This window comes from Siniperca chuatsi, linkage group LG22, assembly GCF_020085105.1.
Source record: "Siniperca chuatsi isolate FFG_IHB_CAS linkage group LG22, ASM2008510v1, whole genome shotgun sequence".
Lineage (NCBI taxonomy): Eukaryota > Metazoa > Chordata > Actinopteri > Centrarchiformes > Sinipercidae > Siniperca > Siniperca chuatsi.
This window is the reverse complement of record NC_058063.1, coordinates 19,043,373-19,069,910: the sequence shown is the minus strand read 5'-3', so window position 1 is coordinate 19,069,910 and position 26,538 is coordinate 19,043,373. Positions and strand designations below refer to the sequence as shown.

The window sequence follows — 26,538 nt, the reverse complement described above, 5'->3', positions numbered from 1 at the left end:
TTTTTTTGAGCACCAAAAGATTTATTGTAATGTTTGTCAGGCAGGTTTGGTTCCAAAAATAAAGTAGACTCAATACTGCTGTTGATAGGAAAATCTAAAATACAGTCTGATCATCTCTTACCTACATTCATCATTTCCAACTATAAGCACAACATTAATCTCTGGAGATGAAATAACCGCTTGATTCTGAAGTTTAATAAACAGATATAAAGTCATATTTACATCAACTCAGGTCCCGTAAACAAAATAAAACATTAAAACAGAGCTACAAGATGGAAAACAGTTACATTGCATATCAAGATGATGAGCCATCCTGCATAGATTCAAATGTCATACACTATGTAAAGATGACACAAGATTTTAATGTGGAAACAACACAAACAAGATGCTTTTGTTCTATTTGCCTATATACAATTCTGGTGTGAGGTTTGTTCAAATCTCTGCCCAAGTGAAAAAATTAAAAATTTCCAAGTACAAAAATCTGTCTCCTAAACAGCAGTGAGTATGCAGTCAGTGAGGAGAAAACTGGACTCCCCGACATAAGATCTCGGTACTCCCTCCTCCCTTAAACAGACAGTTATTTGAGGAGTTACTGAAGGAATTATTACAGCATGTACAAACACAAAAACCTACAGTTTCAGACAATAAACCTTACGTTTTAAATTGTTCTAGCCTGGCTATGATATGAACTACAACAGGTGGTCTAAACATAACTAGATTTACCCAATAAAATATCAGTGTACATCAAGTGTTTATGATGAAAAAAAAGGATGAAAAAAAAAATCCCCAAATCCAGTTGGGATGTAGCTGAGATTTGGTTTTGAGAACAGGAGGAGGAAACCCTGTTCAAATTGCCCGCTATCTGAACTATTTTTAGTCCTTAATTATCCAGGAAAGGGAAGGTTTGCTGCGTGATTTTTTATTTATTTTTTTTTTAGCAGTATCTCACTACACATTTATTCAGTTACACACTTTCACATCTGAGAGCTTGTTAGTCCAAAGTGAGGAGCTGTGCTGCAGCTGAGGAGAAACTTTGCCAGAAACTGTGAACTGAGATTTTAATTTTGGTGTAGGGAAATCTTAATGGTTTGCAAACCAGAGTCACTGGTTTACCTTTGATTTATTACAGAAAAAAATCTCCATAAAACAACCCGTGATTATGGAGTGTCACGGCTGCCTAGATGCTGACAGTAGAGATATGACAGGAAATTATGACACTGCGGTCTATGGTCGGCACATTAAACCCCCAGACCCCCAATTTGCAATAATTTTGATTAAAAAAAACAACAAAAATATATGAATTAAGTAAAAAATTCCTCTTAAATCTCAGACTTTTTGTTGGGTGTCTTAATGTGTGAGGCGTCGCGATTGCATACAAAGTCAATGGAAAGATGTTCTAATCAACTTGAGCAAAAACTTGAATCTTCTTCATAAATCGAGACGAGAGTAAAAAGAAGAAAACTGGAGTTTCTGGTGAATTCAGCCAGAGGCTGTGCTGAACACAAACACACAAAGAAACTCCCACACACACGGTCAGTGCGTCCACTGCTGGCTAGCTTACAGCTACGTCTGTACAGGTGGTACACTGGCTGTTTGGGGCGGTCTAGAGGTCAAATTTCCGTGAATGATGCAAGGTTAAGATTTGCTTCCCTTTCTGTTTGAACACACCTTTAGTCTTCTATGATAGTAAATTCAATATCTTTGGGTTTTGGACTGTTGGTCAGGCAAAACAAGCAATTTTAAGATGCCACCTTGGACTCTGGGAAATAGTTTTGGGCCTTTTCCTGACATTTTATAGACCAAATGATCAAGAAAATAACAGACAGATAATTAAAATAATCATTATTTGCAGCTCAAATGTAATTACAATATCCAACAGAAACAGGGAAGCGAACAAGGAGGAAATGAACGAGAGATATTAGCTGCGTTCCTCTGCTGCTGACAGGCAGTGTCTGTAGATCCCTGCTTTGCTGAGTCACCACTTCTCAGCCTCTATACATAATTCCACACAGGGCTTCATCTCGTCAACTCAAGCCGTTAATACACAGACACACACACACACACACACACACACACACACACACACACACACACAGCGATAATCTGAACACTTTCACTAGCCCCTTTCTCCTCCTGGAAACTTTAGTCAGTGGATGATCGCTAGCAGGGAATTTCATAAAGAAATATCAGGATGATTTCCCATGAACAAAGGAATATACTGGCGTAACACTCTTACACTCTTTGATCACTTCTGCTAGAGTTTAAAGGTCATAGTTTTCTGTGATGTGATAGGTCAGTCTTAGCACTGACAGCCAGGCCTTGCATTTAAAATCCAACTGGAGGTCCAGGCAAAGTTGTAAATTGCAGGTCAGTCAGTGGTGTGACATCATGACGTTGTCGTCTTCATCGGGAGCGTAGAGCTGAGTCACGACGCGGACATGAGAGATCATCTTCACCGCTTTGTGAAACACCTGCTTCAGGTCCTTTGATTCATTTGTTGCGATGCTGATGCAGGTGCTGAGAGGAGGAGAGAGGATGGGGGGAATGACAGAGTCAGGAGGAAGAAGGATGGAGGAGGGAAGAAGGGAAAAAAATAAACGCAAGATGGGAAAGGAAAAATGCTCCCCTAAAACATTAAAAGAAAGGAATCGTTAAAGGAGTAGTTCAACGTTTTGGGGAAAAAGCTTTGTCGCTTTCTTGCAGAGAGTCAGATGAGAAAATCGATACCACTCTTAGATCTGGGAGTTCAGTACAGTGCTAGAGCCATGAGGTGATTAGCTTAGCTTAGCATTAAACCTGGAAGCAAGGGGAAACAGCTAGCCTGGCTCTGTCTAAAGTTTAAAAATACACCTACCAACACGCCGAACTCAATAAAAAGTTGTTTGTCAAGAAATATTTACAGCAAGTAACTCCTCATAAAACCACAAACTGTCATATTTTACATTTTTGTTTGCGTACAGATTAAACAAACAAGATAATGTGTTAATCAGTGAGCTTTAGAGGTGCTTATTTTTTAATTATTTTTTAAATTTTTTACTTTGGACAGAGCCAGGCTAGCTGTTTCCCTCAAGCTTCCAGCATTTATGCTAAGCTAAGCGAATCACCTCCTGGCTCTAGCTAAGCAGAATGCAAGAACGAAAGAAAGCAAATGTGTGTGTTTCCCAAAATGTCAAACTATTCCTTCAAATAGAATATGACAATATGACTTGGACGTAAATACAGGAATTCAACATCCTGACTACTAACTTCTATAGAGACAACATCTGAGACCTCAAAAACAGAAAGAAAGTGTTGCGCCAGTACACAGTCAATTTAGCAATAGTGGGCCAAGTGCCATTACTAATAAAAAACCCTGTATATTTAAAGTATTGTAATTCAGTACATGGTCTCCAAGTATAGTAGTTGTCCAATATTGTGCCATTGTTTGAATTAACTACTCTAAATATATTCAAAGTCAAACCAGGTACCAAAACTAACATTATACTTGACCATCATTAGAATGAAAATAAAAGGGGAAACACTGGAAAGCAGGTCTGGATACGTAACCATAAGGAAACATGAAAATGAACTAGCTAGCTACCTGACGAGAAAAAAAGTTGACGTAAAGTCTTGTTCACATTTAAGTCTAACTAACTAACTAACTAACTAACTGTACAACTGATAACAGATGATCTGTTATTAATCATCCAAATTGACTTTTTACAGATTTAAAGAAGCACCATGAGATTTAAGATTTCATTTCAGCCCAGGTCAGTCAGTGTCGGCACATTGCTGCCATCGAACGAAAAGCTCATTTTGAAGGCGTGTCTGTAGTCAACCCTGACCTTCGACTGCAAACAGAACATTTCCAATGAGGATAAATCAAGGGTACGCATTTCGTAAATAGATATTTAAGGTTGACAGTTGACATGGAACATATATTTTTTTTCAAAACTTATAAAGTAGAAGAACTGAGTTTTGTAAGTGACCAGCTAATCAAAATGGTAATTCTCCCCCCTCTGACGAAAAGAGAAGTTTTGTATTTAAAAAAAACTTCCCCACATCCCTCTCCTGAACTGCATGTAGATGTTACTGTTTTTTATTTGCATTCACTTGTATCTTGACTAGAAACATGACACACTCAAAATCTCATAAGATATCTTAAATGCATAACCTGCAGCAAGAAACTTCTGGTCAGAAACAAGTTCTAGTAAAACAGCAAAAATGTGAACATGTGAAAAATTACCACTATCATGTTAGATTTTGCTAAAATTCAAAGATTTTTTTTTTAAAATTTGATCTACAGTTTCCAGAATAAAATAGAGAACTTCTGGGTGTCTATTTCTCTAATAATAATAAAAGCTAATTTTAAAAATAAAAGCTAATGTACAAAGAGGAAGCCATTGCACCAGAACTCCATGTTTGACCAGCTGCTTCTTATTGTGGCCAAGATTTATCCTTAAACAGGTCATGTTCAAGATGTAAGTAAATGCAAACAAACTGCAGTGGCACCTTGAGACAGTTCATGCTAACTATGTTTGCCAAAGGACGAGTCACGTTGCCAACCAAGCCAGTAATGTTATACATTTTTTTATAATGCATAACATTACCTCAGTTTTTCTTCTTTGCAAGTTGTTCCTGTTGTTGTTTCTCAGCTTTCCGTTTCTTGTACTGGGCTATCTCGGCCATCTGCAGCCCGTGGGCCATTTGCCTGTTGGGACGAAGCGAACAGGGTGAACACAGCACACACACACACACACAAACGCTGGAGTCCTCAATCAGCTCAGCTACTTGTTCACTACTTGGTGTTGTAACCACTGTAGAGGTCCACAGTTATGCATCTATCCAGAAGACGGCCTTAAGGTTAGGCTGTCAACACATGATCACTGGCAGGGAGTCAGATGAATGAGAAGATCAATACCAATCTCATGTCTGTGTTTAGTACGGAGCTAGAGCCGGGAGGCGATTAGCCTAGCTTAGCATAAAGACTGGAAGCTAGCCTTGCTCTGTCCAAAGTTCAACAATACACCGTACAGTTTATTCACCCACCCAGCATGTCTTTTGCAGCGTCTCCGGCATTAGCACCAGTTGCCTGGCAACCTCATTGTGACGACAAGACTCCAGGAAGTCACTACACCCAGCTGTTGTTTGCCAAGAAATAGTTCCAAAACTTAACTCCCTGTAAAACCTCAAATAGTAATTTTTACATTTCTGTTTGTGTACGGATTTAACAAATAAGATAAAACATTTTTGCACAGACTCTGCACCCGAACCAGCAGCAGGTCCAGCTTAGACTGCTTGATATGTGTAGACAGCCGTAATCAAAATCACATTCTGGTCTATTTTCTTCTACTTTAAGTGTAAAAATTTTGTCTCTGCCATTTTTCACTTTGTATCTCTCAGTACTATTTTTGAGAGGCTTTGCAAATGACAACTCAAGAAAGAACTCGCTCTTTGATTTTGTTTCTGGCACCAAAACCTGATTTTACATGCTCCAGTCTGGTCAGCTTTTTACAAGAATAAGAAAAATACACCATCAGACCCCCCAAAAAGCACTGTTCCCTACCAATTTTGAATGCAGTAAATACTGGGACGTCTACAATGGCTGCATGTGAGGACCAGTGTGGCTCATTTTCCAATTTGAACAAGCAGATTTGATTGTTATCAAAACAAGTCTGGGAATTATTTTGGTGGGATGATGGGCAGACAAAGGGGACCAGTGCAGGACAGGAAGTATTGGGTGGAAAAAAAACAGAAAGAACGAAAGAGGAGGAGAAAGGACAGTTAATCCTACCCGGACTTGACCTCTGGAGGAACAGGCAGAGGTTTGGTAAATCCATCCCTCCCTACAAGCCAGAAGGTCTCCTCTACTCCTTTCCCCTGATAAAGAGACAGAGAAAATGGCAGAAACATATAGACAGAGGCAGTGACAGACTGTACTTCGTCCACATGCAGAAATCTGGATTGTCTGATAAAGGGTTGTACCTTGACTTCTGTCTTGCCTCTCAACTCGAGCTTGTAGCCGAGATTTAGGTCCCGCAGGACCTTCACTGTACTCTGGTGGACGTGGATCCTGTAGGCTGCAGCAAACCAAACAAATGGATATTATAATTTCCTAGTGGTTGGGAATAAACAAAATTAGAGCAAGAAAGAATGACAAGTACAGTAGTGGAGAAACCAAGGAAAAGAAAACATGGTCTATCTATGGTTTCAGAGTAGAGTTGTGTGATATGACAATATAAAATGAATTAACAATAGGACTGACTGACACAATTAATCAATTATCAGAATAATTTCCAATAGATTTTCTGTTGATCTAATTGTTTCAGCTCGAGAATCTTTATGTGATTTTTGCATCGATTCTTTGTCAAGTACTTAATTCACTGGATCAGCCAAAAACAAACATTCCTGTCTGGTTATTTTATCCATAAACAGTTTCTCAATAGATCCTTCAGTCCTATGTATTTATAGGTGTGTAACTTACGCAGCCCGCTGGACTCCATACGAGAGGCTGTGTTCACTGTGTCTCCAAACAGACAGTAGCGAGGCATGGTGAGACCTACCACACCTGCTACACATGGACCTACAACAGTCAAACACATACACACACACACACACACACACACACACACACACACACACAGTGTTATTACTTCTTGGTGGCTAAGTTATAGCTAGCGTCTGGGTTTTAGGTTAGTTGTAGGAAAGGATTAGGACTAATGAATATGTCTTTGGGGGGCCTTAGAGAGGTGACAGGAAACGAGGGAAAAGAGAGATTGGGAACTAACATGCAAGAGACCCATGTAATTCATTTTATAACATGGCCATGCAGTGACATTCTTCATCTCTGTGACGCCCATTATTTTTGTGTTTTATTGCTTACATACAACACTACTGAAACCAACAATACAATGCTAAATTATACTACTAGTACTCTTCACTGACACCAACCAAAAATGTTTATGTTAGTGGATTTTTAAACTGGATGTTATTTAACACTATTGGTTATGTAAAAGTGGTTTTATACAGACATTATTTTTAATTGTCAATGTTCAGGCTTGGTCAGGTTTGCATTCATGTCAACACTTGAGTGTCAGAAGCTGGACGTTCAAACCATTTATCCGTTACTTTTAGTTTACTATCGATTTCGACTTTTCTACTTGCTCGCCAGATAGTTTTCACACAGCTCGTTGTGTTCAGGTGTTACAACTGACCAATTTGTAATCCTATTTGTGTCTTATTTTTGCGTCCCTTCCTCCCTCACCTGTGTGTAGTCCTATACGTATCCTGACAGGAACGTCTGGCATGTGTCTCATTTTGAAGGTTCCCACAGCACTCAGGATGTCAAGCGCCATGTTAGCTATCTCTGCAGCGTGGCGGTTGTCGTTAGGGACAGGAACACCTGACGCCACCATGTAAGCATCACCGATAGTCTCCACCTAGAGTAGAACATAACAGAACGAGCAACAATGGGATCTAATGAGATTTAATGCCTGATGCCACAATATTTGTATCAGCAGAACTGAATAAAAGATATTAAGAGATTAAAACACAGCACCTTGTAGACATCATGGTTTCCTATGATAGCGTCAAAGACTGTGTAGAGGTCGTTGAGCAGGTCGACCACCTCGATGGGTTCGCTGTGGGCTGAGATGGTGGTGAAGCCGACGATGTCGCTGAAATAAAGCGACACGTTGTCAAAATGCTCTGGTTCGACTGTCCCGCCCACCTTCAAAGCCTCGGCCACGGACCTGAGGAAAGAAAAAAACACAAGTTCGAGACGTGTAAAGTCTGCAGGTGATGGTAGCGATAGATGGAAATGACTCACAATTTTATGTATCTTTGGTCAAAAAAGGTGAAGCAGCGTTAGTGTCTATGTAGAACATATCTGGGACAAACTCCCAGAAAACTTCAGGTCTGCCACTCATTTTATTAAATTTGGAGCTATTTATTTATATCCACTGTAACAACAGTGTAATTCTTGTTTCTTTTGTTTATTCATTTTCCCCCCATTTTAGTGTCTTTAATCTTTTATTTTATTTCTAAGCCTTTTTATGTCTTACTGTACGTAAAGCATGCATACAAATAAAACTTTAGACATAAAAACACACATGCATATAAACTGCAAAAATGAAACCTAACTCAACAGCTCATTTGAGTTATTTTGACTTAACAGGAAAGGTCGGTACAGGTCATACATACCTTGAGTCCCCTTTAAAATTATGAAATTCTTTTGTGTGAAAACAAATAATTTACAATAGAAAAAAAATATAAATTGCAATTTATTTTGAGAACATATAGATATATAGATATTCTTATTGCACTAGCATAAAAAATATTCTATGAATAAATTGTGTAATATATATATATAAAAAAAATGTGACATTATGAAATAAATGTTATTGAAATAAAAACAGAATTTTTAAAAAGGGCAAATATTTCTATTATGAAATAAAGTTCTACAAAACTACTATTACGATTATTATGAAAATAAGAATGTTGAAATAACATTTCATAATAATGAGATGAGTTTTAATAATTTCTTAAACTATTTCACAAATTATTATTTCATTTATATAAATACATGTTTCATTCATGTGAATATTTCCTATTTATTTATTTATTAATCTAATATTGAATACGTTGGGGCTCCATAGACACTCCCATTTTCTGCAGTGTATGAGTGTATTTTTTATTTATGTTCAGTGTTTGTATATATATACACACAAAAAAAAAATCTGCAGTGAAAACAGTGAAAAGTATACTTTTCTTCTTTGATACAGAGGCATTAACATGCACATTTCCTGCAATGTACAAGTGTGTTTATGGTTGAACCTGCAATGCACAAACCAATATCATAATTTGGCACCCACATGTGTCTGTGTCTGCATGGAGTTAATTTTTGTGTATATACAACCATCTTAGCATGTTTTAATCTGCGCGTGTAGATGTGTTTTGTACGAGTGTGTCTACGTTCACTCACGGAGGCAACATCTGTGTCAGCAGCTTCTCCGTCTTCTGTTTCTCGATCTCCAGCTCCTCCGTTCGCTCTCGGATCAGCTCCTCCAGGTTAGACGAGTACTGCTCCAGCATCCTCAGCATGGAGTCTATGATGTTGGTCTTCTTCCCCTTGTTGATGTTCTTAAACTAAGAGGAGAGGAAGTGCAGGAATAAAATACAGCGGACAAGACAAAACAAGAAGTTTAACAGATTAAGAACAGTATAAGAAACAGAGCAGTATCTCCTCACCCTAAACACATCAGAATGAATTAATTCTCAAACAATATTGACTCCCAAATTGATTTTACCAAAGCAAAATATACCATTTTCAATCCATTAAGCTACAACCATCCTGTTTTTTTGCTCAGAATTGTAAAATCATGTAAAAACAATATTTACACCTCCAAGGATGCAAAAACTCTCCATTTTTTTTTATGTGAGCAGTTTATTAAAGGAAAGTGACACACCTCACTCCCACTCAACAGAAGGTCATCTGTGAAGTAGGGCTTTAAATGAAGAATTCCCTAATTAATTAAAGTAACCAAAACTTCAAAACTGGTTGTTTAAAAAAAATGGCCACTTATATATCCAATATATCAGTTTAACACCAGCTAATAAGACATTGTGCAGCATTTAAAGGTAGATATTTTGTTCAAATAAAGGCAAAATGTAGTTATGACCTAAAAACTTTATATCCACCTGGTCGAAGATCTCGTCAAAGCATGGTCTCTTGTCTGGTTGTTCGTTCCAGCACTGTTTCATCAGCTGGATGCACTCTAACGGAGCGTAGTCTGGATTGACCACCGGGCGACACAGAGGAGGAGGCTTACGGAGCTTCTCGATTATGTCTGAAACACAGAGCAACATCGGCTGTTGTGTGTGTGGTCATTGTTTTTTAGCCATGCTAGCAGTGTGGCATAGTGACGACAATGTTGGTCAGTCAGTGAAACACTCCAGATCTCGACAGCTATTAGATACAGTGAAAGGCCTATTTGATGCAGACATGCATGGTGCCCAGAGAAGTCCTAATGACTTTGGCGATCCCCTAACCTTTCTTCTATCGCTACAAAAGGTTAAAAAGGTCTTAATTTTAAGTTAGTTTTAAAGTTTAGTGCAACATAATTTAAAGTTAGACAATGATTTAATTGGGTTTAAAAATCTTTTTTGGTGCAACCCAGACTAAGAGTCTACAGCCATGCTAGCGGCTCTGTCAGACTTCATGATGGCGCTCGATGAAAAGTCGGGGTGAGCATCAAAGTTGTTACAAATCACCCTGAGGGGGACATGAATGTGTGTAGTGAATTTCATGGCAATCCATCCAAGAGTTGGGAAACATCAGGGGATCACCAAAGTCAGTAAGAGTCATCCTCTGGGGACTGCAAATATCACTACAACATTTCATAACAATCCATCCAATATTTGCTGAAATATTTCTGTCTAGACTATAGTAGTGGAGCAACTTAACATGCTAATGCTACCCTTAGCATGACATCTAATAGCTCAGTTTGTTCTGATTTATACCAAAGGACTTAATTCAAGCAAACAAATTGGATTTATGTTGTCTGAAATTGGAAGGATGAGACAATTTTCTGCTTGTCTATATGTGTATGAAAATCAGCTTTGATTTGCTTGCAGCAATTGTAAACTTCTGTACTGATCAGAAAAATAGAGTACATGTCATTCTGCATTTTCAGGTTTGTGGGAGTTTGTGAAGTAGCTGTCTTGCCTGTGGCGGACAGGTCCAGCATACAGAACGGAGGCCCTCTGATCACCACCTCCTGCATGACGATGGCAAAGCTGTACACGTCACCAGGTAGTGTCCCGTGAAGCCCCGGCTGCCCAGAGATCCTCAGGATCTCCGGAGCCGTCCACAGCAACTCTGGCACACAGAGAACCACATTAGTTTGCTACTGTAGCGGCAACTCATACAAATGGTCTGCACCAGGACAAACAGAAATGTGACCCCAGTTCATAATCTGATCTGTTCTCCCACCATCTGCAGGTGGTTCAATGTAGGGGAACCTCTGGGCCTCCAGAACCTCGTTGTAGCCGTAGTCTGTGACCTTCAGGACAAAACGCCCGTCCACCACACAGTTACGGGACTTCAGACGACTGTGGGACACTCCGTGGTGGTGAAGGTACTTCATACCCTGAGACAGAAAACAAACAAGTCAGATTTCAGTTTTCAATCTCTTATCTGCTCCTGTCCTGCCTTCCCTCCATGTTGACCTTAATCAAATCAAGTAGCAGAGACGACTTGAACATCCAGTCCAGTTTGACGTCGTCGTTTAGCACCAGGTCCTCCAAACTTCCTCTAGAGCAGAACTCGGTCACGATGGCGAACACGCCACAGTCATGAAAGAAGCCCAGGAAAGGGTTGACATTCTCATGACGCATGTCCTTCATCTGTAGCCAAAAAAAAAAAAAAAAAGTTTTATTTTCTAACAGTACTTTATGATGCTGGTTTCTTTGTCTCACAACAATGTCACGTACCAGTTCAAACACATGGCTGGTTTTGGGGTTGATGCTGCTAAACATCCCATCAGGAAGTCTCTTCAGCCATGCCCAGTCACCCTGGAGGAGAGAGATGCCGTTTGTTAAGGACAGCTGCTTTCCTACATTTTCAAGCTACTAAACTGATCTAATAGGTTTATCCTTTTAATTTTAGTGGTTTTCATTTCTGCTCTTAAACTGAAGGATTAAGGTTGACAAAATATCCCCAAACCGTCAAAGGTTTATGGTGGTGAAACTGTTTTTCTTACAGTAGTTACTAATTTTATGAGATTTATGAGAGGCAGGCTAAAATGTAAAACCAACCAAGTGACACATTTTGCACCGAGCACCTGCACGAAGCCTCAGTGAAGCTCAAACACATCTGCCAAGTTTGTTCCTGACCCTGTCAGTCCCAGCAGACCGCTGGCGTTCCGCCCACTGTTTAAGTGAGACTTACAAACGCACCGATTGGTCTGCCTCACTGTCAATCAACATATCAATAGCTCTGGAGACAAAATCATGCTTGTTTGTAACCCTTCCTTGTGTATTATTATGGCAATCCAAACAACATGTGAGCATCACATGATTGTGTCCCATTCTAGTTAATGGTGTCAGAGGCTGTAAAGAGTTCACTGAAGTGATTTGAGTTAAAACCTGAGTAAAAGTTACTAAACTGAACTACTACTTCGACTAAATCTTTGTCGTTTTACTTGATCAGTTCTCGCCTGTGGTGTTTATTAGTTATGAGGCTGTTGTGAGCTCATAGTTGCTGTCAGTTTCACCATAAAACTCACAAACTACACTCGTTAGTTGTGTTACTGTTCTGTAATGAGCTCTCATATCTGACAACTTCATAATTCTGATAAAATGCAATTTGTAATGTTTTTGTTCTAGGCGAACTTAAATTCTACATGTGTATATAATCCATACATATAAATATTGACTGCAACTATTCATATCAGATAAATCTTCATTTTCAAATAGTCCTGGTTATTCTGAAAAAGGAAATGTCCAAAGCATCCATATTTGAACCTAATGAGAGACTTTTAGAGGCTGATAAATGGAACTAGTGGGATGGAAGGGTTAAGGCAGCCAGAATGGCATAAAGACATTTCATTTTGGCTACTGAACCTTTTTTCTTTAATCTTTACAATGTAGAAAGGACTGAGAAGAGTGTTGTCATTGTACTGTACATATTAAACTCACTGTCTCACCTCGTAAATGACGACATTGGAGTTCTCGTAGGTGGCCGGGGACTGGGTGGAGACTGGCGATGTGATGCTGAGGTCTGACATGCTCCTCATGCCACTGGTCCTGCTGTCACTGTGACTCAGCTTCTACACAGAGTCGAGTTCAGGATGTGGCACAAAGGTTTAGTTTGAACTAGTTTTAAGGGCGACCTCAGTAACACAAAAACTACCTATAATTTTGATGTTCAAGACTTAACCCACTAAGGAATATGGATTTATTTAATTGAAATAAATACAACAACTTCCTCTTGCATAGTTTTACTTCTATATTGAATACGAGTAAGCTCCAACAAGATGTCAGAGTCAATCGGACGCAGGCTGACCTTGTTGCTAAGTGACGGGTTTATGAATGTGACGTCAGCCAGAGTCAGCAAGATCCTGTTTGGACCCTTAACCAGTCGAAACTGATTGATGCGTCGCCTAGGCAACAAGAGACAAGAGGGAGACAGCAGGAGTGAGTAACTAACTAACTGTACGTCAAAAACAGCTTTATTTGTGACTAAACTACAAACAATTACGTGTTCTTAATAACTTTTTCTACCTCGAAATAATTAATTTTAATTTCAATTATAATGGTATTCTAGACCTTCCAGACCAGACCAACATGAATTAAGACTTCCTGCTGACTTTGTACCTGATGCAGTAAATCAGTGGGACTGCAAAAACAGAGGCGCCGATCGCTCCGAGGAACATGCTGATGGTCGAGAACAGATCCACGCCTGCAACAGAAAAAGAAGAGTTTTGATGGAAATCATTAAAAAGGTAGTTTTTTTAAGAATCAAAGAAAAACAAATTAAAAGGACAAAAAATCTTAAATTAATTAATCAGGAGGAGTTTGAATTTCTGACCCTATTTTAGAGTAAAAAGAAAGTTTTGAAAGTTTGTGGAAGCATGTTGGCATGGAACTGTGCACTGTACAGTTAGAGAACATATTTGGACAAAATGCATTAACTTAGCACTGATATAAACAATCCAAGCTAAACAGTTTTTTCGGAGTGCACATGCAGGAATATGCTTGTGGGTCCTTGATTGCTGTTAAAAGTGTCAACAGTAAACCAAAACATCCAGCACGCAAGGAGGTACAGTATATATCTTTGTGTGTTTCTAACCCCCTGAGCAGATGACTCCAGGAGTAAACCAGCAGGAGGAGTCCTTCCTGGGTCCGTAGCCGCGAGGGAAGTGGATGTCTCGACCCAGGAAACGCACCATACCGGCCTCCATGTCGATCCTGTCATTGATCAAGTTAGATTGAGTTATTAATGCAACAACAACACCTGAGATGGTATTCCATTCTGGCACACCCTTAGAATACAATGCAACAGTCCTCATATACCTGTATGTTGGCTTCAGCTCCCAGGAGAGTCCGTCTGTGTCCAGAATGAGGTAGTCCAGCAGAGCTGCTCCAGAGCCGTTGGTTTTTATGGGGTGGCTGAAGCCCTGCAACGTAAATAAGATGAACTTGGGAACCAGGGAACTTGAAGTGTGGGGTTCTGATACTAAAAATGTGAGTACAATCATATGGTAATGGAAATTCTTCAACTTTAAAGTCTATTTTGGTCTAGAAAGTTTTAGGAAATCAAACAAATATGAGTTTAGAAACAGTTCTATATCAATGCTGCACTGAAAGGCTTAAATTTTTTTTGATTTTTTTGTAATTTAATGGAAATATGAACTGTTTATAAATGGTTTCTGTACTCCTGACTGAGAGCACCTTTACCTTGATTTATTTTTTTGGGTCCAGTGGCAAAATTGTATGGAAATAAATTAGTATGACTCATTTCTGCACTTTTATGGACAATTCACTTATTTTAATATTCTCAAATCTTATACTAAATATACACACCTACAGTAAAATATTTGTGTAAGGCTGCCACCTGTGTTAAGCAGCATGTAGGCTATTTTATATTTCTTGTATTACCGGTATATTTTTAAGAAACGTTCTTCTGTGCCACTTTAATTTTGGAGCCCAACCCATGCAGTAATTCATATGTTTTTGTCATAAATTGTATTATATATATATTGGTATTAATATTTACCAAGCTTATAGGTACATTTACTGTATGTTCTAGTCTCCCTGACTCTTTTAAATACTATGTCTTATTTACGATCATCTTAGTACCTGAAAGGCCAGGTTACGGGTGTGTCTTGCCAGGTTTCCCCCAGACATCCACTCTCCAGATTGCCTAACACGATGCACTGCATGAGCCATGAAGAGGACGGAGCTGTAGATGGTGCCGAAGAGAGGAGACACCTGCAGGACACACAGACAGATTTCAGCTTGAACTGCCTTCCTCAAGGGCATCTCAACTGCGCACAAGCCCTCCTCTCCAAACTTCCATGCATCACCTGCTGTGGCGTCAGGGTCCTCGCCACCTCTCCGCTCTCCATAGCCTCTCTGTAGGCCTCATAGAACGACACCTGGGGTGAGTCGATGGTGACGGTCAGCACGGCGTCGTAGGCCCGCAGCAGTTTGCTGTTGCTCTTCAGAGCCGGGTAGGTCACGTTGCGGTAGGGCAGGCTGTAGAGCAGGGTGTCGTAGGGCACAAAGACCAGGGAGCCATCGATCATCTGCATGTCATAGGCCGTCTCCAAGAGCAGCTTCTGGGCTCCGCCGCCGATCAGCGCCGAGTGCATGCAGAGGATCACAACTAGGACAAGACATGATACTGAGCTGCAGGATCCAAGTGTCTAACACTGAAGAACTGACATGACTATGTAGTTTTTTTTTTTAAACAATAAGAAAGTTAAATAAGCATTAAAGAAGGAAAAATAGGGTCTGTAGCAAGGTACTTTTTGAGGTTCTGAACACCAAGAATAAACTCGTATTTCACCTCGTATTTCTCTCATCTTGCGGAACTTTGACAGAGTTCGCCTTATGTTGTGAGGTGTGTTCTCCATAAAACTGACCAGTCTGACCGGCAAACCATGGCTCCTCAAGGAATCAGCTACCTGGACAGGACAGAGACAACACACACACCCACACACACACAGAGTTGATGACAACCATTAACTCAAACAAGGAAATCAGGGAGCAAATGTAAAATAATAGTTACATTTAGAGCACTTTTCCCCTCCATTTCTTAGTAAAAAACACATTTTTGGTATTGGCTTCATAATTAGGTATTTTATCTCCCAGCAGAGTGTGGGCTCCTCTGTCATCCAACAGTTTTATTGGATTTACAGCTGTTTTTTTGCAGAAATGTGAGAAATAATGAAAAATTTTCAAACCTTGGTGGCTGTCTCCACCCAAATGTCCTCTGAGGAAGAGATGATGCCAATGTGGGCCCACCTGAAGTAGTTTATGACGCTGAGCAGCACCCAGGTGGGCCTCGGCATGGAGCGGGCAAAGGCTGGGTGGCTCCGAACATCATCCAGCTCATAGCCAACACAACCCCAAGGAAACAATGCCTGCAGGAAGAGAGATTGAGGACAAAATGGACATGTCACAGTAGGAAACGACAGGAAAAGCAATTAATTCATGGCATTTCTAATGTGTTCTCACAAGCCTAAAATCCCATTCCCTCAGAAACACCTACTTTGTTCCAGCCTTTGCTCAGCATTGAAGCAGCGTCACAATAGCCGGGGTTGGCTGGTCCAATGTACCCTGAGGCCTTAGTGTGGAAGCCAATGAACGTCTCCAGCGCCCTTGATGTCTCACATGGCTCCTGAAAAGTGACAATTATTCAATCAATCCATAAATTAATCAATGAACCAGCCAGCCAGCCTGTAACTTTCTGTATGTGTCCTTAGACAATTTTGTTTGTGAAATCATTTTGCAGCACGTACAGAAAAAAAGTAAAATGTTCAGTCAGTAATGTGCATAAATGCTTCACCAATTCCCAGTTATTTGTGCTGTTTTTATCCATCCTGGTCTAACCCTTAGCCATGTTAGCCAAATCCAAGATGGCACATCAAGTTTCTTCAACTGGAGTGCTACTCAGCAGCATTGCGCTCAGTGCTGCCACTGATGGCAGGGAGCTATATTTCAACAATACTGATGTGGCAGCATAGACTGTAATAATATAGCGTGTGTTTTTTGTGTGCAATATTTCTGCTTCTTAGCAGCCTTGAAAGAACCACCCTAGACCATTGCGGGCTAAACGCTCGACAAAAGAGAGAGAGATGAAGCTGAGATCAGCGTCGTACGTGCAGCACAGCATAGTCGAACGTTGCAGCGTAGGACAGCGAGGGGTCCCTGTTGATGCGGTTGACGGCAAGGTGTGCTGCCACACTGGGAAGGGCCTTGGCAAAGAGAGGGTCGCACCCCCATGGTCCCACCACCCCGACCCGAAACCAGGCTGCCTGTGTGGGGCAGGGCAGTAGACACAGGGAGGCCAGGAGAACCAGGAGGAACCTCAGGAGGACATGGAGGGATGGAGGGAGTGGAGGAGAGAGATAAACGGGTGAAAGAGGGAGAGGAAGAGGAGGAGAGGAGTGGCATGGAGGTGAGGAAGACTGAGGATGAGGGGACAGAGCAGGGGAAGAAGAAGAGGGAACACAAAGAGAAGAGCAAACAGAAGAAGATGAAAATTGGGATAGAGCGAAATGGTTGACAGGAGAGAAGTGAAGATGAGGAGGAAAGGAGGATGGGTTGACGTCAGGAGCTTTGTCTGGTGTCTGCTTCCATGTTTGAGGTAAGATGATGAAGGCACGGCGCTGTGATTGCATCTCAAGGCTCACCACCTCCAGAGCTCACGAGAACCTGGAGGAAGACGGTCTGAAGGTGCTGCTGCCCTGGAACAACGAAAGGATTTGGAGAAAAGTAAAAGTGAATATATTTTGTAGAGACATTCTTCCACTGTGATTCTTCTATTGTGAAGAAGTACTGCATCACAACTTTTGTTGTATCAACTATACCAAACCTGCCTGTCACGTGACCTCCAGAAAGACCTTCAGCGACCATCTGAGAAGTTTTACAGTGTGTTTACATGATTTTTCAGTTAGTTTTAGTCCACGGTAGAAGAAGTCCTCAAATCCTTTAGTTAAGTAGAAGTACCAATACCAATTTGTAAAAATACTCCTGCATTTAAAATTCTACTTAAGTTACACTGAATAAGTATTATAAGCTGAATTTACTATCAAATAGTATCAAAAGTACTCGTTTTGCAGAAAATCGGCCCCTGTGACTGATATAATAAATTACATTATTAACACTGATGCATCAATGTGTACGCAGCATTTTACTGTTGTAGCTGTTTGAGGTGGACCTAGTTTTGTTTCTCAACCCAGGGTTCGGGCCCCTCCAAAGGGTCACAAGATAAAACTGGGGAGTCGTGAGATTATTCATGGGAGAGGAAAGAAGAAAAAACAACTTCAGACTTGAAGATTGTACCTGGCTCCAACAGCTACAACAGGATTATCTGGTGTGACCCTCTCATACCTGTGCTGTATCAAAATCCTCATGTCACTGAAAAAGTTCAAATCAAAGTGTGTCGGGCCCAAAAATGCAATGTATGTTGAAAACGCTTGATCTACTTGAGGGGTGAGCAAGTTTTTAAGACCCTTAAAGGCCTTGAATGAGGATGACTTTCTGATGCAGAGTGCATGTGTCAATATCTGTCTGAAGCAATACATGTTTTAATGTCCACAACATGGTCATCCTATAACAGATGCTATTAGCTGGAGTAAATAACGCAGTTCGGCTTTTCTGAAGTCAGTATCATCTTTCAAATTACTTCTTCAAACCCGCTTAAGCAGACCTGCTCACGCACAGACTGACTGTGCCCATTTTCCATTTCAGATTGTTCTTATTTGGATGCACTGATGTACTTGTTCTATGTTCACTTGCTCATGCCTGTTATTTTATACTCATCATGCATCTAGCTATTCTTTTTATGCCTGTTGATGATGATTATGTTAGTTAAAGGATTCCTACCATGCATTGATGAGACGGACAGGCCTTCCTTCTGCACCAAAGCGCCACAGCAATGGAAAGTTTCATCACTTCCTCTTTTGTTTACATCCAAAGGGCAGAAAAGTTGTCAGAACCATCAGGAACCAAATGAGTGTCACTGAATTATGAGGATACGTACATGTAACTCAGCTGCTCGTGTATCTCAAGAAGGTTTACAGCTCGTACGTGTGTGTGTGTGTGTGAGACGACCTAGAACAAGTGTGCGACCTGTCCTGTCAGATTATATCAAATCCAATCAGGACCTATGTAGCTGTAAGCCGCACTGACTGGTGAGGTGAGGTGAAAGTGATGATGATGATTATTATTTTTAGGTTGATGTAACAAAACTTTATGAACTCATCAACGCAGGTTTTACCTTCCAGTTTTGTCCAGTAAGACATGGAAATGTTTGATTTACTTTATGTTTTTACAACTTCATGTGCAGACCAGACGACGGAGAGGAATGCAGCCGCAGCACTGATCTGAATCCACTGTGTTTTATACGCACACATGGTATTGATTTTTACTATAAGCAACTGATATACAGACTCTCTTTTTAATTTTAAAACTTTAAACTTTTACTGTAGCTTCACTCATGATTCAGGTTGCTGCAGAGGAATAAATCATCATATCATTAGGCACATCATATTATTTAATTATATTTTAAGTACTTTCAATAATCTGTAAATAACAAAATAATAGTAATTATTTGGGTCCTATTATTTGCAAGAAGTTGCAAACTGCAGATACATTTGCGAGTCCTAGAGGGCTCTTACATACTCATGCATGGTTTGCAAGTATGGTGTATTTGTGTAAAGAATTAACGCGAGAGAAAATGACACAAGAGCTTGCATATTGTAAATTTGGTGAAACGTGTGAATCACTGTGAATAGCAACGCGTGTTTTTTTCTCCACGTGGTTCATTGCCAAGTTGACCTAATTTTTGTAGTTTTACCCAGCATCTGTGTAAATATATAAGGAACTTTTGTGATGCTTGTTCATGTTCCTGATGAAGGTCGTGCAGATAAATACACCAGCAGAAAGTGAGACAGTGTGTGGGATTTTTTCACTTTTGGATTAAAATTGAATTGAATTGAATTTAGAATTTAAAGTGGAAGTGGAACAAAACGTAGGTCTGTATGGGAGAAAAATTCTATTTGCATTCTCATATTTTAATCACTTTTTATGTTCTGTTTGTGGGTGATAAAAAGTATTTAATGCCCAGTGTGTACAGGATTTAAAAACAGCCATTTGGCATCTTTAAATGAATCCTTTCTGCATTATGTGAAAATAAACACACCTTGCTGTTTTGGGAGTCAAAAACAGCAAGGTTGACCCCTCTCTGACCCTCATTACCTTTTCCTCCATACTGTACATATTTCCTTCTACAGTATAACACACAGTACAGTGCTTCTGTGAAAGCTAGAGGGCAGCATGATACAGTTAGTTTCCTGTACAGAAAACTGTCTTGTGTGTGTGTGTGTGTGTGTGTGTGTGGGGTTCTGGAAGAAACCAGAGGAGTCCCCCTCCTTCAGTGTAAGGGGGTGATAAAAAGTTACAAGGCATTGCACAATGTGGCAGAACAAGCTGCACGGTAAGCATCATTTTCCTGGCCTTTTCATGGGGCTGATGGGTTTAAATTGATTATCCTTTTGCTTTTTTTCCTTTGGGGTTTACTCGGTTGTTATGACTCAAACGACTTTGAATAGTCCTTTTCCCTAAATGTCAAAAACAAAAGGGAGGTTAATACAAGATCAGGAAAAATAAAGGCATCAAAATGTGTATTTTCTCTAAGCATCTACATGAGAATAAATTGCTGCTGTGTGTTTTATGTTACTAGAGGTGAGGTTTGGATAATAAAGTTGTAACTTGTATCCAATTTTATACTCTATCATGCTCTCTCTATCTCTTTCTCTCTTTCTCTGAACCTGACTCTACCAACATTATGTCAAAACCAAGACAAATCAGTCCAGATGTGAAGTCCTTACCTGCCAGATGAACCCTCCATTGACGCTGCACGTACACATTTAAATACATGCTGCTTTAACACCCTTCAAAACATTAATATTGTGTTTTTTAAACTTCTGTCCGAGTTATTTACATTTCTTTTAAAAATGTGACAAAATGTTTGAGAGCACTAATGAAATACGATATTTGAGCAAACTCTGATCAAACTCCATCCACTAATTTGCTCAGTTGTCATGGAGATGGTTAAGTTGTCATTACGTGACCTAAATATGAAATCAATTGCTGATGAAGGCTATGAGATGTAGCTGAAAGCTCCAGAGGAAATCTTATTGGTGAACACTGAGTTAAAGGGGAACTGTACTCATTTTACACATCAAAGTCAGTTTACAGGTGTTCAGGAGTACTATTGCATGTGTAAAAAAAAGTTGTATAAAGCCTTTTGTGTCTCCAGAGAGAGTCACTTGAGTCAGCCTTCGTTGGGGCTGAAGACTACAAGTTTGAAATGCAAACGATTTGGAGGTGTGGAGTTAGAAAGAAGTGAGGTTACCAGGCCTCTGTAGCCTGCTCCTCATCTCTGCTACAGGCTAGAGGCTCAAGGCTACATTAGCCGCTACTAGCATAACACACCTGAACCTACGACCAAACTGACAGTGGCCAAGTTGCATTGTGGGTAATGTAGGCTACTACTAGGTTACTCTAGTCTTTGCTTTAGAAGCCCTTTAAAAATCAAACAACTACTTTTACTTTTTGGATGACTTAGGTATAATCCTATAGACATATGAACCCTTTGTATAAATAGCTTTATTTTAAGGGGTCATGAGCTAAAAAGATTGGAAACCATTGCTGTGGATCATTGACATTGTAAGGACATTCAATTATAAATGATCTACCTTATGAAAACATTAAATATCTACCTTGTAAAAAACAAGTAACGCTTTACTTATTTTATATAAGGTTTACAATTACTTATTAATTTTACTATGTTTGACTTTACGACATCACAGGAGGTTTTAGTAGTTTATTTTGTCTGTCACAGAGTTCATTTTGACTCAGGTCTACAGCAGAGTTCAACCACAGGTTACTGTACACATCCACACGGTCTCCTTATAGCCAGGTGTTGACAGTCTCTGCCATAAGCAACTCTTTGAATCGATCGTGAGCTCTTTCCTTTCTGAATGGCACTTATCTTTATGAAACGGCCACTTAGCCGTCACTGACCGGGGGCCCCTCATTCTCAAGACTGACCGGCACCGCGGTGTGCAGACTTGGAGGGGCTGGGGGGGCCTCAAGTAGTTGAGTAGTTGTGCGCCAAGGCCAATATGGATGGGAGGAACAAAGGGACCAATTACTCTTTCAACGTACATATGGCATGTGAGTATTGTATTAAACAGATTTAAAATAATCCAAACCTATCCTTTAAGGTAAACTTTTGACTGCATGGTTAAAAGAAAAATGAATTTGTTAACGAAATAGTCCGGACTTCTGAGAAACACACGCTTTCTGGGAGTTAGATTAGTAGATACATAATACTCCACTTAGTGGGTTCAGTATCGAGCTAGAGCAAGGAGGTGATTAGTTTAGCTTAGCATAAAGACCGGAAGCAGGTGGACACAACTACTCTGGCTCTCTCCAAAGCTAAAAAAAAAATTCACCAACCAACCAACCCCTCGAAAGGTCACTAAATAAAATGTTGTCTTTGTTTAATCCGTACATGAACAGTAATGTAAAAATGATAATTTGTGGTTTTAGAGGGAGTTACGTGCTGTAACTAGAACAACAACAACTTCACTGTGCTGATGAAGACTAAGGGAAGTAGAAGACAGACAAATTTAGAGACTAGCTGGTGAACTAGTGGCGGATTTAGCAGCTAAAGAGCCAGATATTTTTTTCAGGAGTTGTTGGAAACCAAAACGGAGCTAAAAAAAGAGAGTGAATATTGGGCTTCCATTCGTCAGGTGGATAGAAACACGACTCCAAATGAATGCTAATGTTGCTCCGTGTCTGCTGGATGTGTAAATAGGTAACTGTTTGCTAACAAGTTTGCCATATCAACTTTGTAAAGTGATAAAGTGACCAAAATATCTATTAATGCAGTTTGAAACAACATTTCAGTAAAATGTTTGGTTGGTTCACTCTAAACAGTTCGTATATTAGCAAGCTATTTTTGTCAGTTGGTTCAGTGAATATTTACTAACAAGTAATCTCTACGCAAAAAGTAGTTGGTGTGGGGCAACCCATTTTAATTTAGTGATCTTAAATTGATCTGGTAATCTACACTTAGTAAACACTTGTAAATTGGCCGGTTTTGAACTTGCCAACAGCTGGTGTTACAAGCTCCAGGACACGATGCATTACTTAGTTTCGTTACTTCTTTAACAGTACCGTATTTAATAGCAGTCAATTCCACATTGACTTGTGTTGAAATATCCATTCACTGCCTCTCTTTTCTTTTACAGGCCCCACCTCACTCAGTCTACAAATGTTCCTTATCTGATGTGGTCTGTAATTTCACCACACATCAAAGGAGGAACGATGAAAAGTCAGAAATGCAGAATGAATCCTGAATGAAAAATAAGAATGAAAGGATAACCTGAAGGGTTTCTGGGTGGCAGGGTCACAACCACACGCACACTTCCAACTTAAATCCATTAAAAAGGTTTAAGAAGAACAACTCAAAAGTCACAACATGAGGCTCTGCAACACAATCAGCGTCAAGGAAAATAACTTTTGTTGTGTCAGGTTTGTGAACTTCAGAGTCAACCTCTCTTAAAGAATTTCGTCTCTTGTAGGATGTGTTTGTAATGGTGATAGTTCAGTAAGCATGACTCATCCTCTGAAGCCTTTCTGCCTCCCATCTGCCTCTTTATCTTGGAGAGACAGAAAGAAAAAGACATGTTGACGTGTTTCTAATTAATGACCTCCCAGGAAAAGGCTAATTTATTAGCAGTATACTCCCAGACTAGCAGCAAAACACACACTTAAGAGTTAACATAATTTTTGTGTTTATTTCTCAAACACATGGTTTCAGTTTTTTCCATTTTCTGATGGTTGACTTTCTTTGGCTTATAAAGCTGTACCACTCCATTAGATAGTGTCCAGGAGGCAGCTAGCATAAGCTAGCACACACTAACATGCACGCAAATTTGCGGTGGTTGCTGTTTATTTGTTATGGCAACTAGAGGATCTCTAAAACTTTTCTCTGATCTCACATCCTCGCTTAGAGCTGCACTGAAACATAGTCAGCAAAGCACTGACATATATCATAAACTAAACAGAGTTATCTGAAAGATCTTTTTGATCAGACTGTGTTGAAGAGAAATAACATCTCCTGCTCTGTGAATCACATCACAAGTGGTTTATGCTAAAGAATTTCAAGCATCTCTTTCAGTTTTTTTTTGATAATCTCCATAGATAAAAAAGTTAGCAAGAAGAGTGGAACTCAAGGTTACAGATATGTTTGTGATCTAACCATGAAACAGGCATGTTAGCATATAATCCAGGAGATGAGATTGAAGTGACAGTGTCTTTATAAATTCAGGTGAAAAGAAACCACCGAACAACAAGAGTAATCTTGCTCCCAGAACTTATCTCTGAACTTAACTTGAAATATCTATCTCTGCAGCTAAATAATATAGTATACTCTCTCAATCTTCTTAACATTTCAATGTAGAATTACTTATCAAATATGCTTATTTGCTTTCCTGCCAAGAGTGAGATGAAAAGATTAATACCACTCTAACGTCAGTTTGTTAAATATGAAGCGATGGCTAGCAGCCGGTTAGCTTAGTTTGACTGAAAACAGGGGGGCACAGCGAAATGGGAGGGCGCAGGGAGATGGCCTTGAAATAAGGGAGAAACCCGGGAAGAACGGGAGTGTTGGCAGGTATGGATATGAGAGTGGTATCAAGCTTATCATCTAACTCTGCAAGAAAGCGAATAAGGATATTTCCCAAAATGTCAGACTATGTAATTTACTTTAATATTATTATAAAAGACTATATTTTCTGCAGAATGGTAATTTAGTTTGGAGCCAACCTTTACATATATTCTGAGGCTTAATTTGAAATTTGTGTACCTAAACATTGGAAATACACATATAGAAACAAAATGATTACATGAGTTATGGGAGCAAAAGTTAAACAAATCTGGAGAATATGATTATATTCCTGAGATTTAAATCTTAATCTTAAATCCCGTTTTAAAGCAGCTAGTTATCCACCAGCTTTTTCATGTGGTTCATCAAGTAATCAGCTTCCAAGTTGCATTCAAGAAAGAAAATCTGAGTTGCTTATCTGGTCTTAAAGTGTCCCAGTGAGCTGCAACAACACTGAATTTCTGGTGACAAATCAGAGCATTTTAAAAATGATTAGCTTATCTTGAAAACATGATGCAAGCCAAGATGGAGGAGGAGGGGTAAATGGAGGAGTGGAGCGAGCAAAGGCAGAGAGAGACATGGTTGAAAACAAACTGTTGATAAAGATAGAGAGATTGGAAAAGGACTCGATTGTGACCAGAATTTCCACATCAGATCCATTAATGGTATGAACATTTGTGTGGATACGTTGAGCAAGCAATGCCCCCCCCTTCAACAACTATTATGGGAGGTGCCCATGGGCAAGGCACTGTTGGTCTGGTCCTTGGTTTTCATGTTCTGCTTAGTCTCAAGAAATGCTGCATGAAAAGGAGAGAAGTGACAAAAATGGCAGGCAGGGAGAGAGGGGAAATGGGAGGCTAATTGGGTTGCCCACTGGGAGCAAAAATAGAGACAGCAGACCTCAGATATTGTTTGTGTAATAACTCTATACTTCCAACCATTTAGCCAGAAATGAAAGGAAGAGGTCAGAAGGCATAAACAAAGATTATGTCATGGCTACGGCAGTGTCTCTAGTTATTCCTTGTCTTTCTTGTGTTTTCCCGTTTTCCTGTCTCTCTGTGTGTGTGTCTGTGTTGTGGGACGTGGCGCCTCTCTCGCTCTCTCACTCTCCCAGCTCCCTGATTGCTGTTCAACCTACACACCTGTTCCAAGCCTCACACCTGCAATCCATCTGCAGTGTATCAGCTCTGGTTCTTCATCCACGCATTGTCAGATCGTTGGCTGCGTTTTATAGAAAGGCGAAGTCCATCCCCTTCAGATGGACCACCATGGGAACTTATTTCGGAAAAAATATGTACGGTAGTCAATGGTGAGAGACAAATAATTTTTTGATCCCATTTCAGTTGTGCCATGAATTACACCTAGGATGTTTGTCAATTTAAAGATAATTTTGCATGTCAAGAAAGTCGCAGTTTGTCGTAAAACTGTTGAAGTATAAGAAAATTTGCAATTAGAAAGACTACACACCAGAAAGTGGCGTCATAATTTTCTCTCTCCACAAGCTACCCGGAGCTGCTGAAGCGACGATGTCTGTGTGTTTTGTACATGGATGTATAAAGTACCGGATTTAGACACACGAGCAACGGTTCTTGCTTGTTCTTTCGCTTCCCGCCTGATCAAAGGACCAGGAGTCGCTGGATAAAACACATCAGGTAAGCTAATGTTATGGGACGGCCATGTTGTATTGGTGACGTATATTGTGCGAGAGATGTAGTTCACTGAGCGGTTTCACACAAAACTAAATGGTATTACAACAAACCTACGACAAACTGCAACTTTCTTGACTTGCAAAATTATCTTTTAAATTGACAAACACCATATGTGTAATTCATGGCACAATTCAAATGGGATCAAAAAAATTTTTGTCTCTTGCCATTGACTACTGTACATATTTATTCCTAAATAAGGGGAGGGAGTTTGCCTCTCTATTAGTAGTTCCACTTCCCCTCAACGCTTGGTATTAAATAACATCATATGTCGCATGGAGGCCACTTGGAGAGCAGAGGGAACGTGTGTGGGGAAGGAGCGGGGGGGATTTAAATGGAACGCACCTGGCCTTGTACACTTTCAGGCCAAACTAT

General features: G+C 39.9%; 1 protein-coding gene across 4 annotated transcripts; it reads right to left on the bottom strand.

The window, feature by feature from the left end:
- gc2 (guanylyl cyclase 2) lies at positions 1-18,798 on the bottom strand. Of its 4 annotated transcripts, XM_044183465.1 has the most exons (25): positions 18,598-18,798; positions 16,869-17,456; positions 16,259-16,387; positions 15,951-16,130; positions 15,554-15,671; positions 15,069-15,370; positions 14,842-14,973; positions 14,056-14,159; positions 13,832-13,950; positions 13,357-13,441; positions 13,046-13,142; positions 12,687-12,809; positions 11,473-11,553; positions 11,209-11,385; positions 10,973-11,129; positions 10,706-10,858; positions 9,679-9,827; positions 8,963-9,126; positions 7,538-7,730; positions 7,244-7,418; positions 6,464-6,562; positions 5,965-6,059; positions 5,774-5,859; positions 4,590-4,690; positions 2,389-2,517 (listed from the first exon to the last, which is right to left on the bottom strand). In XM_044183465.1, the coding sequence occupies exons 2-24, from the start codon at positions 17,388-17,390 to the stop codon at positions 4,591-4,593; spliced, it is 3,540 nt and encodes a 1,179-aa protein (XP_044039400.1). In that variant the 5' UTR covers positions 17,391-17,456; positions 18,598-18,798; the 3' UTR covers positions 2,389-2,517; position 4,590. The 4 variants fall into 4 exon arrangements, with proteins under 4 accessions (XP_044039398.1, XP_044039399.1, XP_044039401.1 ...); XM_044183463.1 differs by lacking the exon at positions 4,590-4,690 and having other exon boundaries at positions 1-2,517; XM_044183464.1 differs by lacking the exon at positions 4,590-4,690 and having other exon boundaries at positions 1-2,517; positions 16,869-17,451.
- Positions 18,799-26,538: the final 7,740 nt, after the last annotated feature.